Source organism: Dermatophagoides pteronyssinus, unplaced genomic scaffold, assembly GCF_027571235.1.
Source record: "Dermatophagoides pteronyssinus isolate colony J.1.1.1.1 unplaced genomic scaffold, Derpt_VIB-CSIC_2022.12 sq0005, whole genome shotgun sequence".
Classification (NCBI taxonomy): Eukaryota; Metazoa; Arthropoda; class Arachnida; order Sarcoptiformes; family Pyroglyphidae; genus Dermatophagoides; species Dermatophagoides pteronyssinus.
Genome location: NW_027461529.1, coordinates 1,421,523 through 1,436,779, shown reverse-complemented (window position 1 = coordinate 1,436,779; position 15,257 = coordinate 1,421,523). Strand labels below are relative to the sequence as shown.

The 15,257-nt window shown below is 27.4% G+C and overlaps 2 protein-coding genes across 2 annotated transcripts in view; one reads left to right on the top strand and one right to left on the bottom strand.

Moving 5' to 3' along the window:
• LOC113789812 (uncharacterized) overlaps positions 1-15,257 on the top strand; it is a 35,854-nt gene that overhangs the window by 10,488 nt on the left and 10,109 nt on the right. The gene's annotated exons all lie outside the window — the stretch shown is intronic.
• On the bottom strand, positions 7,160-7,829 carry LOC142645003 (uncharacterized). Its single transcript, XM_075819982.1, has one exon. The coding sequence runs from the start codon at positions 7,827-7,829 to the stop codon at positions 7,248-7,250; it is 582 nt and encodes a 193-aa protein (XP_075676097.1). The 3' UTR covers positions 7,160-7,247.

Genomic DNA, 15,257 nt, shown 5'->3' with positions numbered 1-15,257 from the left:
AGGATCGATGATGATCTAGATTTAAATCACATCATTTTAGGATGAAATAAGTATAAATGCCTATCATTTATTTGATGATGATGATCATCATGATGATTTGAAAATCGATACATTGAAATTGATTTTATTTTTCTCATGAAATTGAAGCATCAGCTACAAATAGCAAATGTCGAGAAACGATTGAAGAGAAAATACAGAAACGACAAAATTCAAACATCATTCATTCGAAGAATTTTCTTTCATTCGATTCACAAAGTTAGTATGACTTTTAGAGTTAACATTTAATATTGAGGATGATTAATCAATATCTTTTTTTTTGTATAACATTGAACCATTATTATAACTTAACTATGATCAATTGTTTTGTTGAATCCGTATGATCATGTGGATAATGTAAAATATTGATCATAACTTTATAGTTTTTTTTTGGGGGGGAAGGAAACTTCTTTTTTTCGGGATAAAATTTTCTCCAAAAACAATATCGAAATGAAACCGAAACAAAAACAAAACAAAAAAAAAAACATAGAAAGTGATGGATACAATCCGAAATATTGTTGTCGGACCATCATATCTATTCCCGTATATGTGTTATATACACACATTAAATTTTGGTTTGTTTTTTGTTCACTGATTTCGTTAGTGTGATTTTCTTCATTAATATTATCCCTGTGTTTCATTCATTCTCGTTTTTTTTTGTTTCTCTTCTTTTATATATAATTTTTTTCAAGTAAATTTAGCACGCCTTTGATGATGATTATTGAATGGATAATCACAGAAGATGATGATGATCACAATGTGTCTATTCCGAATCATTCATTTTTCCTTTTTTTTCCCTTTGTTTAATAATATTATTTTTGGTTTTGGGTGATGTTGTGTTGTTGGTGATTGTATTAAGATCTATTTCAAGTGTTTTTTTTTTTTTTTGTTTTTGTTTTTTTTTCTGTCTGTTTCAAGAGAAAAAAAATTGCCGATTGATTTTGGTGAGAATGAATGAATGATTTATAAATATATTCAATTTTTTTTCGTTGTTGTCTTGTTTTTCGCCACCATTGCCTTCTTTTTTTTTACTTATATATTATATAACATAATCATCTTATGTGTGTATATGATAGCCTGAATTGTTATTTTTTTTTCGGGTTTATTTTCTAGTTTTAACGCTTGCCTTGTTGCAATTGAATTGAATGAAAAATGATTACCGGCTTTGTATATGATTATACTGACTGTTTTGACTTAACAAAAAAAAAAAAATAACGATTGATGATTATAATGATGATGATGATCGTCAATAAAATTGTCTGTTTCTATTTTCGATTTCTTCTCTCATTCACTTACTTGTTTTTCTATTGAATTGTTTTGGATATACCAAAGAAAAATATTGAAATATTTAGATCTGTATCATCAACATTTATTGATTGATTTGAATTTGATTTTTTGATTTTGTTTGTTTGTTTTTTTCAAAACAAAACAAAAGCACAAGTGTCAGAAAATTTAAAAATAATGAATTTTGCTTTTGTTTTGGTTTTTTATTCATTATGTAAGATCAATCAAACACATCAATCTGTTATCGACAACATCTTATCTATGAAAATGTTTTTTTATTACTACCACCATTATTATTTGTTCTATTTTTTTAAAAAAATCATCAATTTCATTCATTCAACCGATAAATTTATCTTTTTTTTTTCAGTCTGGTTCTAGTCTGGATTTATTATTGTACTTTGTTGTTGTTTTTCTTCTTAAAACTGAACAAAGATTTTGGTTTTCGTTCTTTTATAGCACTGTTTAATGATTTTGTTATCGGTTTTTTTTCGTTGAACAAATAATATCTAAATCATACACCAACAGGTTATACAGATATACTATACTTTTTCTTTCTGTTTGATGATTGATTTTTTTTTACCAAATTATTTTGTTGTTGTTAAATCCGAATTTTTCCAGGTAGAAAAAAAATGTGTCGATCATCATCATTATCATCACAGTTGACTTGAAATGATGATGATATTTTTTTTTCGTTATCATTATTTTCATTCATTCATTCATTCATTCATTCATTGTGTTTATGAAACAACACACACAAGAAGCGGAATGATGAAAAAAAAGAGAGTGATGTGAGAAAACAGAACAAATGAATTTGAACAATTTTTTTTTGATTCTCAGTAATTCTTACGATCTGATTTTTTTTCATCATTTGATATCCATTGTGTGTGTGTGTGTTTTTTTATATATCATTCGGTTGACTGGGTTAGTTTGTTGGTTGGTTGGTCGGTCGATCGGTATCATATGTTTAGGTCAAATCAAAACCGGCCATGATTCAATGTGTTTTTTTTTATTTCGATTTTTTTTAAAATCATTTTCTTCATTGGTTGTTGTATAATAATATAATATTCAACAACAGTTTGTCATGTCATGTCATTGTTGTTTCCTTCCCATAGATTTTTTTTTAATATTCATTTTAGTTTTGATTAAAGAGAGAGAGAATTGCTCTAGTTTTTCTTTCTTTGAATTAAACAAAACAACAACAACCAAGAAAAAAATCATCATTATTTCACTGTTATTGTCATTTTCTTCACTTTTTTTTCTGTCTGTCTGTATTTCGACCCACTAAATAGAAAAAAAAATCGGATCATTTCATATTACAGTAGTTGTTGAAAAGTTTAGGTCGATCGGTTAATTTCAACAATATTCACAATGTTTTAAAATTCACAAGCAAGTTATTTGAATATTTGGGGGTTATTATATGAAAAAAAATGTCAATAACCAAATTCTTTTTGTAATTGAAAAATCATGCTAAAAGAATTTTCTTTCTCTTTTTTTTTATGATGTCACATTTTATCAATTGCATAATTTTCTACATACAGGTTGTTTTTTTCACAATCAAAGATTTTTTTTTTTGTCAATTGTTAAATATTCATTGTATTGTATAAGATTTCTGATTTTAAGAAGAAGAAAAATCGTCTCAAAACTTTTTTCTGCAGAAAAAATATTAAAGTTTTGTTATATTTAGAAATAGATTTATTTTCAAGAATTATGATCTAATCACAACAACAACAAATGCTGCAAAAACTATTTCAATGTCGTCTTTCCTATTATTTTGCAACAATTTAACATTCAATCAAGTATTTTTTTTCAAAAAATATAACTATTTTCTTTATAAATATTTAGCCACATTAACAAAAATATAATACTTATGAATGTAATGTGATGATGATGATGATGAACCAACAATGTTTTCGAAATAAATAGTTTTATGATTCGAATCATCATTATTCTTATTGTTGAATCATTATAAATTGAAAATTATTTAGGGCAAATTGTTTTATGTGTGTGTTTGTAATTTGTGTGCATCTGTAATTTGATTCAATAATGAAATTCATTAGCTTTTTCTGTATCAGGTTTCACCATTGAATTTTGTTTTTGTTTGTCGAATCAAAACAAGGCAAAAACAATTATACAAATAAGAGGAAAATAAGCTTCGTTTTTATTGTTGTTACTGTTTCAGATTTTATGAAATTATTCATTGTTTTCAACGTTGAATTCAATTTTACAAATCAATTATTTAAAGATAACATATTAAAATGATGATGATGTTTAAAAGTCAAAATTGTTTAGTTACCTGTTTTTTCGATTCTATTCAATAGGTAATGGTCTCCCAAAACACATCTTCTAATACAATGCGACAATAGTTTTTGTTTTTCCTATCTATTTTTGATTCCAGATCAAATTGCCGCCGACCTCTATTATCATTATCATTCAATGTGAAATAAAATGAAATAAAAAAAAATCAAATGCGCCTGATTTCGTTGATGATGATGGTGATGAATTTGAAAAGTCGTAAATCAAGTCTTGTTTGTTCTGGTGACACACACTTATGCAAACAGAAGTTATTTTTTTTCTACAGTTTTTTTCTAACTGTGAATTTTTTTTTTTCTTCTGTGAATTTTCTAGTTTTTTTTCTGGTACTTTATTATCTTTCTCTTATTTTCTCAATTTTTTCATTTTTATGTCTCTCATTTCATCAATCAGATTATTTCAAATCAACTTGCAAACAAAAAATACGGAAATTAAATGGTGACATATGACTTGAGAATGAATATGGTTGACATCATGATCGAGATGACATATTGTCTTTCTTTTATTTCTTTTTTCTTTACTTTTTAACTTTTAACTTTTACCTGTAGGCTTAAATATAATCGCTATGTGCATATATTTAAATCGGTGTGTTTTGTGTTTGGGGACATTAGATTTTGTTTTGTTCATTATTTATTATTGTTGTTGTGAGATAGATGAAGAGATGGAAAATCCATTTGCCCAAGTTTTTTTTTCAAGCATTCAACCATTGAATGAATAGATTTGATGAATAATTTTTTATATGAACGGTGACTTACTTGATTAAATGAATGAATGATTTACTATAGTAAGAAAAAAAAAGAGAATCATATTTATCGTATATGAAATTATCCTTTTTTATTTTTGCTTGTGGATATTATTATTATAATAATAATCCAAACATTTATATCCTTATTCATAATGTTTATATGACGTGTATGTGCTTGTGTGTATTTTTAAATTTAAGAAAAAAAAAACTTTAAAATCCTTTAAAAAAATGATAGTTACAAATATCAACAACAACAAAACAATGTAAAATCTATACATTCAACAAATATGAAAGTGGGCTTTTTTTGCAAACAAGTATTATTGACACCATTATTATTGTTATACGATACTTGAATGGATATGAATAAATATGATGATCGGATATTATTTTGGATCATCATTAAGATTTTCTTTTGCTTAATCTCTTTTTTTTGTTTTGTTTTGTTTTTTTCTTATTCATCATGATTATAATCACACAAAAAAAAAAAGATTTGATTGGTTGATTGTCTTTTACAATCCAACCAAAACAATAAGCGATGATCGGGTTTTGATTAAACAAAAACAAAACCATCAATCGATTAGCTTTTTTAAAATCAACAAGAGGAAAATTTTCAAAAACAAAAAAAAAAGTATTTCCTTCATATTTTAATCCACAATGATTGGGATTTGAAACAAACAAAACAAAACAAAACAAAACATCATATCATTTCTCTGCCAATTTTTTCCGTTATTGTTTTGTTTCATATATGTGAATCGATGATATCGATAGATCAACAAAAAAAAATGATCAATCGATTATTTTTGTTCAGGATTATTTTTGTTGTTTCGTTTTTCCTTATTCTTTTTTTTTTTTTTGTTTAAATTTCATCATTTCCAAACAGTGTTTATCATTATCATTTTTACTTTTTTTGTTGTTGTTGAAAAACTTTTCTATTTGTTTTTTGGTTTTTCATCATCATTTTGTTTAAATTTTTTTTTCCTGAGATTCATTCATTTATGATGGGTAACAGTAGTTGATGTGTATCTGGTGGCTTGATGGTTTGAATACTCTAAATGTTTTCTATGCCATGTTTGTTTGTTCTTTTTTTTCCTTCGTTCTCTCTCTCTCTCTACATTTATCTATCGTTCTTTCATGGTTATTTGATATTTGTTTAGCTTGGGATAGGGAAAATATACAACAACAACAGCAACAAAATATTTGATCAAATGTCAAATATATGTTTGAAGAATAGTATTGATTTTTTGTTTGTTTGGTTCCCACTCTACATCGAATACATGGTGTTAGATTCTTTTTAAAACTTTTTTTTAACAAGAAAAAAAAGCTAATTTTTTTCAATAACAACTTCGCAAAAACATTGAAATATTTTTGCGAAAGCCAAATGTGAACAAATTGAATTAATCACATACATATGTGGTTTTTTTTTGTTTTTCGGATAGAAATTCCGTTTGGCCAATATGCGTGTTTGTATATTTGGTTATTGGTTTGTTTTTAAAAAAGTTCATTTGATCCAATAATTCATTCAATTTTTTTCCTGAGCAACAAAATTTGTGATGAGTTTTCTTTCTGAACAAAATAAAAAATCATCCATCATCATTTATTTTGTTTTGTTTTGTTTGATTTTTATTTACAGTTACAGGATATACAAAACATTCATTCATTTATGTTAATAGTAATCAAGTTTTTTGTGTTGTGTTGTTGTTAGTGATGATGATCATCATCATGATAATGTTGATTGGTATTCAAAACCATTCACCTTTTTTTTTCTTGTATTCAATTTTTATCATTTTTTTTGTTTTGTTTGTTTGACAACAACAAAAAAAACATTACATTCTATTGTGTATAATGTTATGGTCAAGTGTGTGGATTTGAAATTGAAAAAAAGTAAATCCAACAAACAACAACAACAACACACACACACAAAAATCCATATTTTTTTTTTTGGTACAGAATAAAAGAAAAGAAATTTCCATTTTGATGATATTATATACATCTCATCATCATCATCATGTCAGTGGATCAACAACAAATTTTTTTTTATGAATTTGGCATGAATATGAAATTTTTTTGTTTTTTTTTTTTGTTTTTCATCAGGCTTCATCTTTATTATTATTATTATTATTACTTTTTTTTTTGTATAGTTTTAAAATGGAAAATATTATGATGACCTCACTTTGGATATGTAAATATCCAAGCATTTGTGTGTACGTTTTGTTTTGTTTTTTTTCCGATCAATTTCGTATTATAATCATGATTTTGTTGTTGTTTTTCACATCATTTCAACAACAACAAAAAAAAATTGTTTCAATTTTTCATTAGTCAAAAAAAAAAAAAAAACAGAAAATATTGTCGAACTTAATTTGATCGAAGATGAATATTAGAAAAGGTGAATGAAGGATTTTTTTCAACAACAACAACAACAAGATTTGAATATCAAATCATTATCAATTCATTATTCATATCATGTTTGCAAATCGATCAAAATTCAATCAATTTCATCAATTTACACGTTCTTTGTTTTTATTTTTGACCGGAAAAAAATAGCATTGAATAGAAATTGTTTTTGAATAATTTCTCCTTAAATCAATTAATAAATTCAAAATGATTTTGAATTTTTCAAGTTTTTTTGCTGTTGATAAAGATATGGATAAGAAAATTTTGGGAAAAATATCATCACAAACCCAATATCAAAAAAAAAAAAAAAAAATAAAACACTGAGTTTCTTTTCTTATTCAAAAATGTGTCAATCAATCAAATTTTGGGATTTCCGTTATTGTTGTTGTTCAATTCAATTCAATTCAATTTATTGAAAAACGTTTATCCGAAATTTCGGATATTCACGTCAAATAAAAATTTTTAAAATTAATTTTAAAATTTAAAAAGAAAGTGTGTGTAGATGTGTGTAAATATGTTTACAAAGTAATTTGAATTTTGTGTATGTCTGTTTATTTTGTACAAATTGATTTGGTGAAATTATGTTGTGTAATTGTAATTCGTGTCTTATGTTGGTGTAGTGTGGACATTGTATTATTAAATGTATTGAATCTTGTGGGGTGTTGTTTGTGCATGTACAAGTGTCTGTATTTGATCTCTGTATTCTGTGTAGGTACTTTTGAAAGTGACCGTGTCCTGTGTAAAATTGTGTTGTGTAAAAGTCAGGATTGATAAATTTAGGGATAGGGATTGAAGGGAAAAATTTTTTGAATGTATCATTTGTTTGTGTGTGTGCTGATAAAAGAGAATCATGTTTTAAATTTTGGATGTATTCTGTAATTGTTATGTCCAGTGGAAAATCTAAAGGTATATTGTGTTTGTGTTTGAATTTTATCTGTTTAATTTTGATGTTGATGTAAATTGGTTCAATTTTTGTAAGTGTTGTTGTGCAAGCTTTGTTATTGTTGTTGTTGTTGTTGTTATTATTATTGATCATTTCCACCCATATCAATATAATAATCATATTTATAAATCCATATGTATGATTATTCGTGTTTGTATATAAATTTATATGATTATTATCATGATTATTATTATTAAATATACAATAATCATCATTTGTTTAATAACGTTTCATTCCTTTTTTTTCTTTCATTTCTTAAAAATCATGTGAAATTTTCTCCCTCATTATTTGCTTCCGTCGTTTCCTTTCATTCATTCATTCATTCATTCATTCATTTTATTTGATCCGATCAAATTATTGTTCATAATCATTATGATGATGATGATGATGATCCAAAAATTGATCTTTTTTATTGTCCAAGTTTTTTTTCCACTGTCTCTCTATATATGGTCAACATTAATTATTATTATTATTGTTTGTTATTATTCGTCGTTTATTCATGATATTTAGTATTTATCAATGATAAATTAAGTTATTCAGTTCAAATCATTCAATCATTTTTATTTGTTTGTTTGGTATTTTCTTGTATTTTTATCTCCACCCACATTCATCTATCAAAAACTGATCAATAGTTTAGGGTGGTAATGATGATGATGATGATGATGATGGAAATGAGAAAAAATCATCATATCAAAATCATATTGATCGATTATGTAATCAAAACATTTTTTTATTATTAATGATTATCGTCGTAAATATATTCACGCGATGATTGTCAATAAAATGAAGTTTTTGGTTAGCCATTATCTCATTAATAAATTCATTGGGTCACTCTTTTTTTTTCACTTTTTTTCTCTTCGAATTCGCCTATTTGATACAAAAATTTAGCTAGCCGCCATTCACAAATGATGGCTACATGATAATTTATCAACAAGTTCATAATACCCATTCATGGAATTAAACAACAACAACAACAACACACACCCGTCAAATAAGAAAAACCATAAAAAAAGAAGAAGAAATTTTTCTTCTTCTTCTTCTTGATCAAATCAAATCAAATCCAAATATCATTGAATGAAACTGTCTTCATCTCCATCATCAACATCAGATGAAATGATGAAAAAAAAGAAAAAGAAAATGAAAGATTTTTTTTACCTAAATATAAAAAAAAAACTAGGTAAAGAATGAATACACCCGAATAAATTGAATTGAAACGAAAAAAAAAATGTTTTGGATTTCTTTTTTTTATTTATTTATAAATAAAAAAAAATTAAAACAACAAAAACAAAGCAAAGTAAAATGCCAAAAAACAAAAAATAAAACAGACAACACCCTCATCAATAATAATTACATTTAAATAAATGAAAATGAAACTATAGTTATAGATTCCTTTTTTTTTGGTCAGATAGTTAGTTAGTTAGGTATTTTCATTTCTATATATATGTAAAAATGATTTAATAAAATGAAATAACAGTTGTTGTGGTTGAAACAAACAAACAACCTAAACAATGATTGATTAGGGCGATGATGATAATGATGATGATGAACAAACAATTGAAGAAACGAGTGAAAATATTGAAGAGATGATGATGATGATATTCACATTTCATCCATCATTTTCAAAGTTATTGGTTTGGGTTGTATGCTAAATATGGAAAAAAATATTGAAAATATTTAGCTTCTGTTTTGTATGTTTTATTCGCATTGTTGTTGTTGTTGTTTCAGGTCAAGCTCAATATATTATTTTGGATCTATTTATTTTTGAAAAGTTTATGTAATAAAGTATTAATATACCATGGAAACAAATGTTTGAATCAATTGATAAAAAAAATCAAACATTCATGATGATGATTTAACAGGTAGTTGTAGTTTTGAAAATAAACTGAAAATCTGATGATTGTCAATGATGATGTTTTGGGCCACCATTGATGATGATTATGATCAATTGATCATTATGTATGAAAAAACACACACACATGATGCAAAACAAATTTTATCGATGTTAAAAGTATGGATAACGAATCGGTTTCTTTTTCTGATATTATTATTTTTTGTAATACCGAATATAGCAACAATTTATTCATGATCATTGATTTGTTTTGTTTACCGTATATTTTTTCATATGTATTTCAATTAGATGATTTTAGTGGCAGTGGTGGTGATAGTTACCGCCGAATAAACAATTTTACAAAGCACAATGAATATCAATCGAATCGGATTGATTTGATTTGTTTTTTCTGTGAACATTTTTCAAACTATTTTCGATGATATACATTGACCGACCTGATTTTTTTAATTGTTTTTTTTTCTGATTGTTTTTTTTTTGTTGAAAATAATAATTGATTGATTAGTTAAAGTTTGGATTTTAATCCTTTTTTTTCACTTAATGTTTTAACAATAAGAATAATCATAGTTACCATTTTGCAAAAAAAAAAATTATCTAGTTCAATATCGAAATGTGGTTGTTGTTTTGTTTCATGTTTTTGGTTCAAATTGTCAAAGAATCACTTTGTTTTGACAGTAGAAATGTAGGGAAAAATATGATAATGATGATGATGATGCAAATATGTTTAATGTTTTCTAATGACACTAATGTTGTAATTACATTTATCATCATCATCATTATCATCACCAAGAACATTTTGTATTTTTTTCCAGTGTAATTGTAATTACATTCAATTTTTGCATACCATTTCTATAAGCTGAGTAAAATAAACTATTGTAAACACAATAATAGGGCAATAAAAACTGGTTGACTCTAACTGTAGTCAACACGACAGAAATTACTTTCTTATCAATTGGTCTAGGTACAAGCTCCCATGTTTCATTAGCAATCAGAGCTTTGTACTCTTCATCCATAGAAACTTTCCATTTCTGTGATTCTTCGCAATCTCTTGCATCTTCAAAGGAACACGGTGCTGTTCCAGCAACAGCTAAACCAAGAATTTTACGTGGACGTAGAGAAGCCAAACGTTCAGGATTTAATTCATACTTTTTATTTGTTGATCCAGGTGGACGACCTCGAGACAGTGGAACGCTTTCTTTCTGTTGTTCCAACTCCCCTGTTTGATTGAAAATTTCTTCATCAAGAACGTCATCATTATTATTCTCAATAATAACTTCAGATTCAACAGAATCACCAGAATTCACAGGATTTGCCTGATTCTCTGGCACATTGACATTCACAAATTTAGTAGATGGTCTTTCATCCCACTTCACTGATGATGATAATTCAATCTGTCTCGTTTTACTGTCGTAACATCGATAAATCTTTTCACCTTCGTATCCAACAAACAAAACTGTTTTTGTACGAACACCAAATTTAGCTTTATTCTTGACAAGCATTTCACCTGAAGAACCAAATATTCGAAGATGAGACACGTTCGGTTTTCTTCCAAACCACAACGAATACGGCACCACTCCTGCAGAATTTAATAATCGATTCTGTGTATAAACCGTCTGATTAACGGCTTCATCCCACAAAAATCTCGGTAAACCTTTATTTGATAACGATGAAACAGTATGTTCTATGACTGTTCGCATATTCCTCTCGGCTTTACCATTCTGCTGTGGAACACCAACTGTAGCAAATTGATGTACTATACCATGGTTATCTACCAATTCTTTAAACTTATTCGATGTGAATTCTGAACCACAATCACTTCGTATACAACGAATTTGATTACCAGTTTCCAACGCAACTTCATTCATTAGTCGTTTAAACTTTGTAAACGTCTCAGATCTGTCTTTCATAAAATAGATTTTGATATAACCAGACAAATCATCAACACAAAGAAGGAAATATCGATTATTATGGATAGACTTTTCTCTAACATATCCACCGATATCCAGATGAATGAATTCACCAGGTTTGACTTTAAACCTTTTACTCGATTTCGAATGACAACTTTCAATCATTTTTCCTTTATGACAAGGGAGTACAATAATCCAGGTCTTGATTGAAATTTGATGGTAAACCAATCACCAAATCCTTATTTGCCATTGAAACTATCGTCTGTGCATTGACATGATTAAATCTCTCATGCCACAAAGACATACTATTATGACAAGCCATCAAGGCAACTGATCTCTTTCTTGGTAACCTTGCACGTACCATATAGACATTACTATACTTGCTAGATCGATCAGCATATATCAATGGATCTCCATTCCGATATATAACTGTACTTCTGAAATCTCCACCAAAACTTATATTTCTATGTTTTGACAGTTGACCGAGTGAAATCATATTCATCGGTGATTTCTCAATCAGCAATGAATTAGAGAGAGAAACAGTAATCCATCTTTTGCCATTGTTCACTTCAATCTCTACTGTTCCAATAGCAGTAGCTCTTGTATTACCACCAGGCGATATAATCTCGTTTACGCCACACGGATGAAGATCAATAAAATAACGTTTATCGTTGAAAGTGTGATGACTAGCTCCACCGTCAGCGAATACCTCACAGTATTCATAGGCATCTCTCGATGGTTCAGGCAAGACGTTTGTTCGACCAGAAAAATTATTCTTGACTTTCAGTGCAGACAATGCAACTTTAGTCTCCTTTTTCGGTCCATTCATAGGACATTTAATCATATAATGCCCTTTCTTATGACATTTATAACAAACAACATTAGCCTTTTTACGTTTAGTCATTCCACCCAAAACATTTTTTGATATTTCATCACCGTCATTTTTCGTGGTAATAGATCCTTTGATCAAAATTTCAAGTTGATCAAATGTAAGACTTGAACCAGAACTCAGCCTTATTGCCTCTACACTGTTTAAGATGGATTCATATTTATCCGGAAGAATTGCCAATAATTTAGCACACATTTCACTATCGGATAAAATCTTTTTCTTTACTGATAATTCTGAGGCTACAGATCGTATTTGAGAAAAAACATCTTTAAGATCATCATTATATTTTATTGCATGGAATCTTTGCATCAATTTCTCGATGGAAGTCGTTGAGGAGCCACTGTGATAGTCGATTAGCTTCTTATATATTTCAAAAGCAGTATTACAATTAACTACACGTTGTAGATTATCGTCATCTAATGTGCTGTATATTAAACTAACGGCTCGATACATTTCTTTGGAATCACCAAGAGTTCCAATTAACGAATTTGTATTACAACTCGATGCTACAAACTTATACAGATCTTGGGACTTCAATGCGGCCTCAATTTCGAGATTCCATCTTTTAAACGTTGTGTCGGTCAATATTGTTATTTTGTTAATAGCGGCGTTAGTGACAGAGCCCATAACCTATAAGCTGAGTAAAATAAACTATTGTAAACACAATAATAGGGCAATAAAAACTGGTTGACTCTAACTGTAGTCAACACGACTTTATTTATACTTTCCATAACAATTAATCATATTCAATTATATTATAGAACTTTAATTAGTTTGTTAAGCTATACTCAACAATTTCCTTATCAATATTCACATAATTATAAAAATTTTACATTGACCATGCTTTAATTTTCATTTTGGATACAAATTTTCTTTTTCTCTTTTGATAATAATTATGATGATGATGATGATGATTCTCGAAAAAAACCAAATCAAATTTAAATTAGTTGTTGAAATTATTTATTTTGCCTTCCAGTATTTTTTCATATTTTATCCTGATTTTTCTTTGACTTCATTTGATTGATTGATATTTTTACTATAATTTTCGATCAATTTTGCTGAGGATTCATTTTCTCTTTTCATCAGATTCATTTGTGTATTGTGAAAAAACACGTGTTTAAATATTTGCAGAAAATTATAGTTTTTTTTTCTTCTTCTGCTTGAGGCATTTGCAAAAAAGAAATCATCAATCAATCATGAATAATGATAATGATGATGATGATGATCCTCATCAAATTTTCACCCTTTTTTTCTTCTTTTGTTTGTTTGCTGATTAAATTTCATTCATTCATACATCCATCCATTGTTATTCACCCTTATTTCCTTTTTTTTCACTTGATTTACCTACACACACACACATTCTTATTCAAATAATATACGATTGCGTTGGAAAATATATTCATAAAAAAATTGAAATAAAATGAATTGAAATGCAATCAAATGGAAATACTAATAAATGTAGTAATAATGGTAGTGATATTAAATGGAAACTGAATTAAAACTGAAAATAAAAATAGTTAATAATAAGTAATAACCTTGATGTTGTTGTATATAGATGTTAATGATGAGGAAGGACATAATTACAACAAACACCATACATATTAAATGCCATTATCATATCAACCACATGGCCCATTAAACGTAATACAACAACAATATTATTTGGATATTTTTATTAAATGTTTTTATAAAAAAAAGTATATTTAAAAAAAATTCATTTTGAAAAAAAACATTGATAAATTATTATTATTATTTTTAAATATTTACAACGAAGGATTTTTCTTCTATTGTCGTCTCCTTTTTTAATAATTTAATCATATTACTTATTCAATCCTTTGATTTTTTTTACCAGAAAACAAATTTTCCTTTACACAATTTGTGTCCAGAACAAAACGAATTAGGTTTTCATACATAAACAGGAAACACTAATTTACCAATCATTCATTCATGATTATGTATTTGGTTGATTTTGAATTGTAATCTGATTCATTCATTCATTCATTTTTTTCTCTTAATATTCATTGATTGGTTTTGTTCGTTTTGTTCATATTTAGTTTTCTTACCCGAATTCATTTGACTTGAATTATGTTATTGCTATTGTTGTTGTTGTTGTTGTTGTCATACAACCGGAATATGATGATCAGAACAATCAGTATTTACCAATAATAATCATTATTATTATTGCCAATAATCATCGTTTGTCCATTTTTTTTGTTTGTTTGAAAGTTGACTATCATCATCATTGAATGACCCCAAAGTTTTATTATTATTATTATTATTTTTTTTCTCCAGTAATCGTAATATCGTCAAAATTATTAAATGTTCAATAGTTATAAAGGGAAGAGAACCGAGACAACATATTTTTCTTCTTCCTTCAGGTTTTTTTCCCCACGCTGCTGTTGCTGCCAATCATCAACGATTGTTGGCCTAAATTATCGATTGACATCTAATTGGTGTGTCTCTCGATCACCATCATATATATTTTTTTTTCATTTTTGCTGTTGGTTGGGCTTAATTTTGCTTGTTTTTTTTCCAGTAAATGTTTTTTTTTGCTTGTGAAAAAAAATGAAAATCTTTATGGTCCCGGATAAAGGCCTACGCCATACAGTTCCGATCGATCGATCGACACATCAGCTATCTGGTCAATCGAAATTTTAATCATACCAAGTAAAAAGTGTAAAGACGAAAACAAAACAAAACAAAATGTGAAAATCGGAATAATTCAATACACCTGGCATATTATTTAAAATTCATAACATTTTTTTTCGCTGAATTTTTCTATGTCATGTTGATGATGATTATGGCGACCATGACACCCACGCTCGCACTTTTTTTCCACCCATCCGCTTGATATCTGCCGTTTTTTTTTTTTGTTTGCCATAATTGACATTTCGTCATTTTGTGAG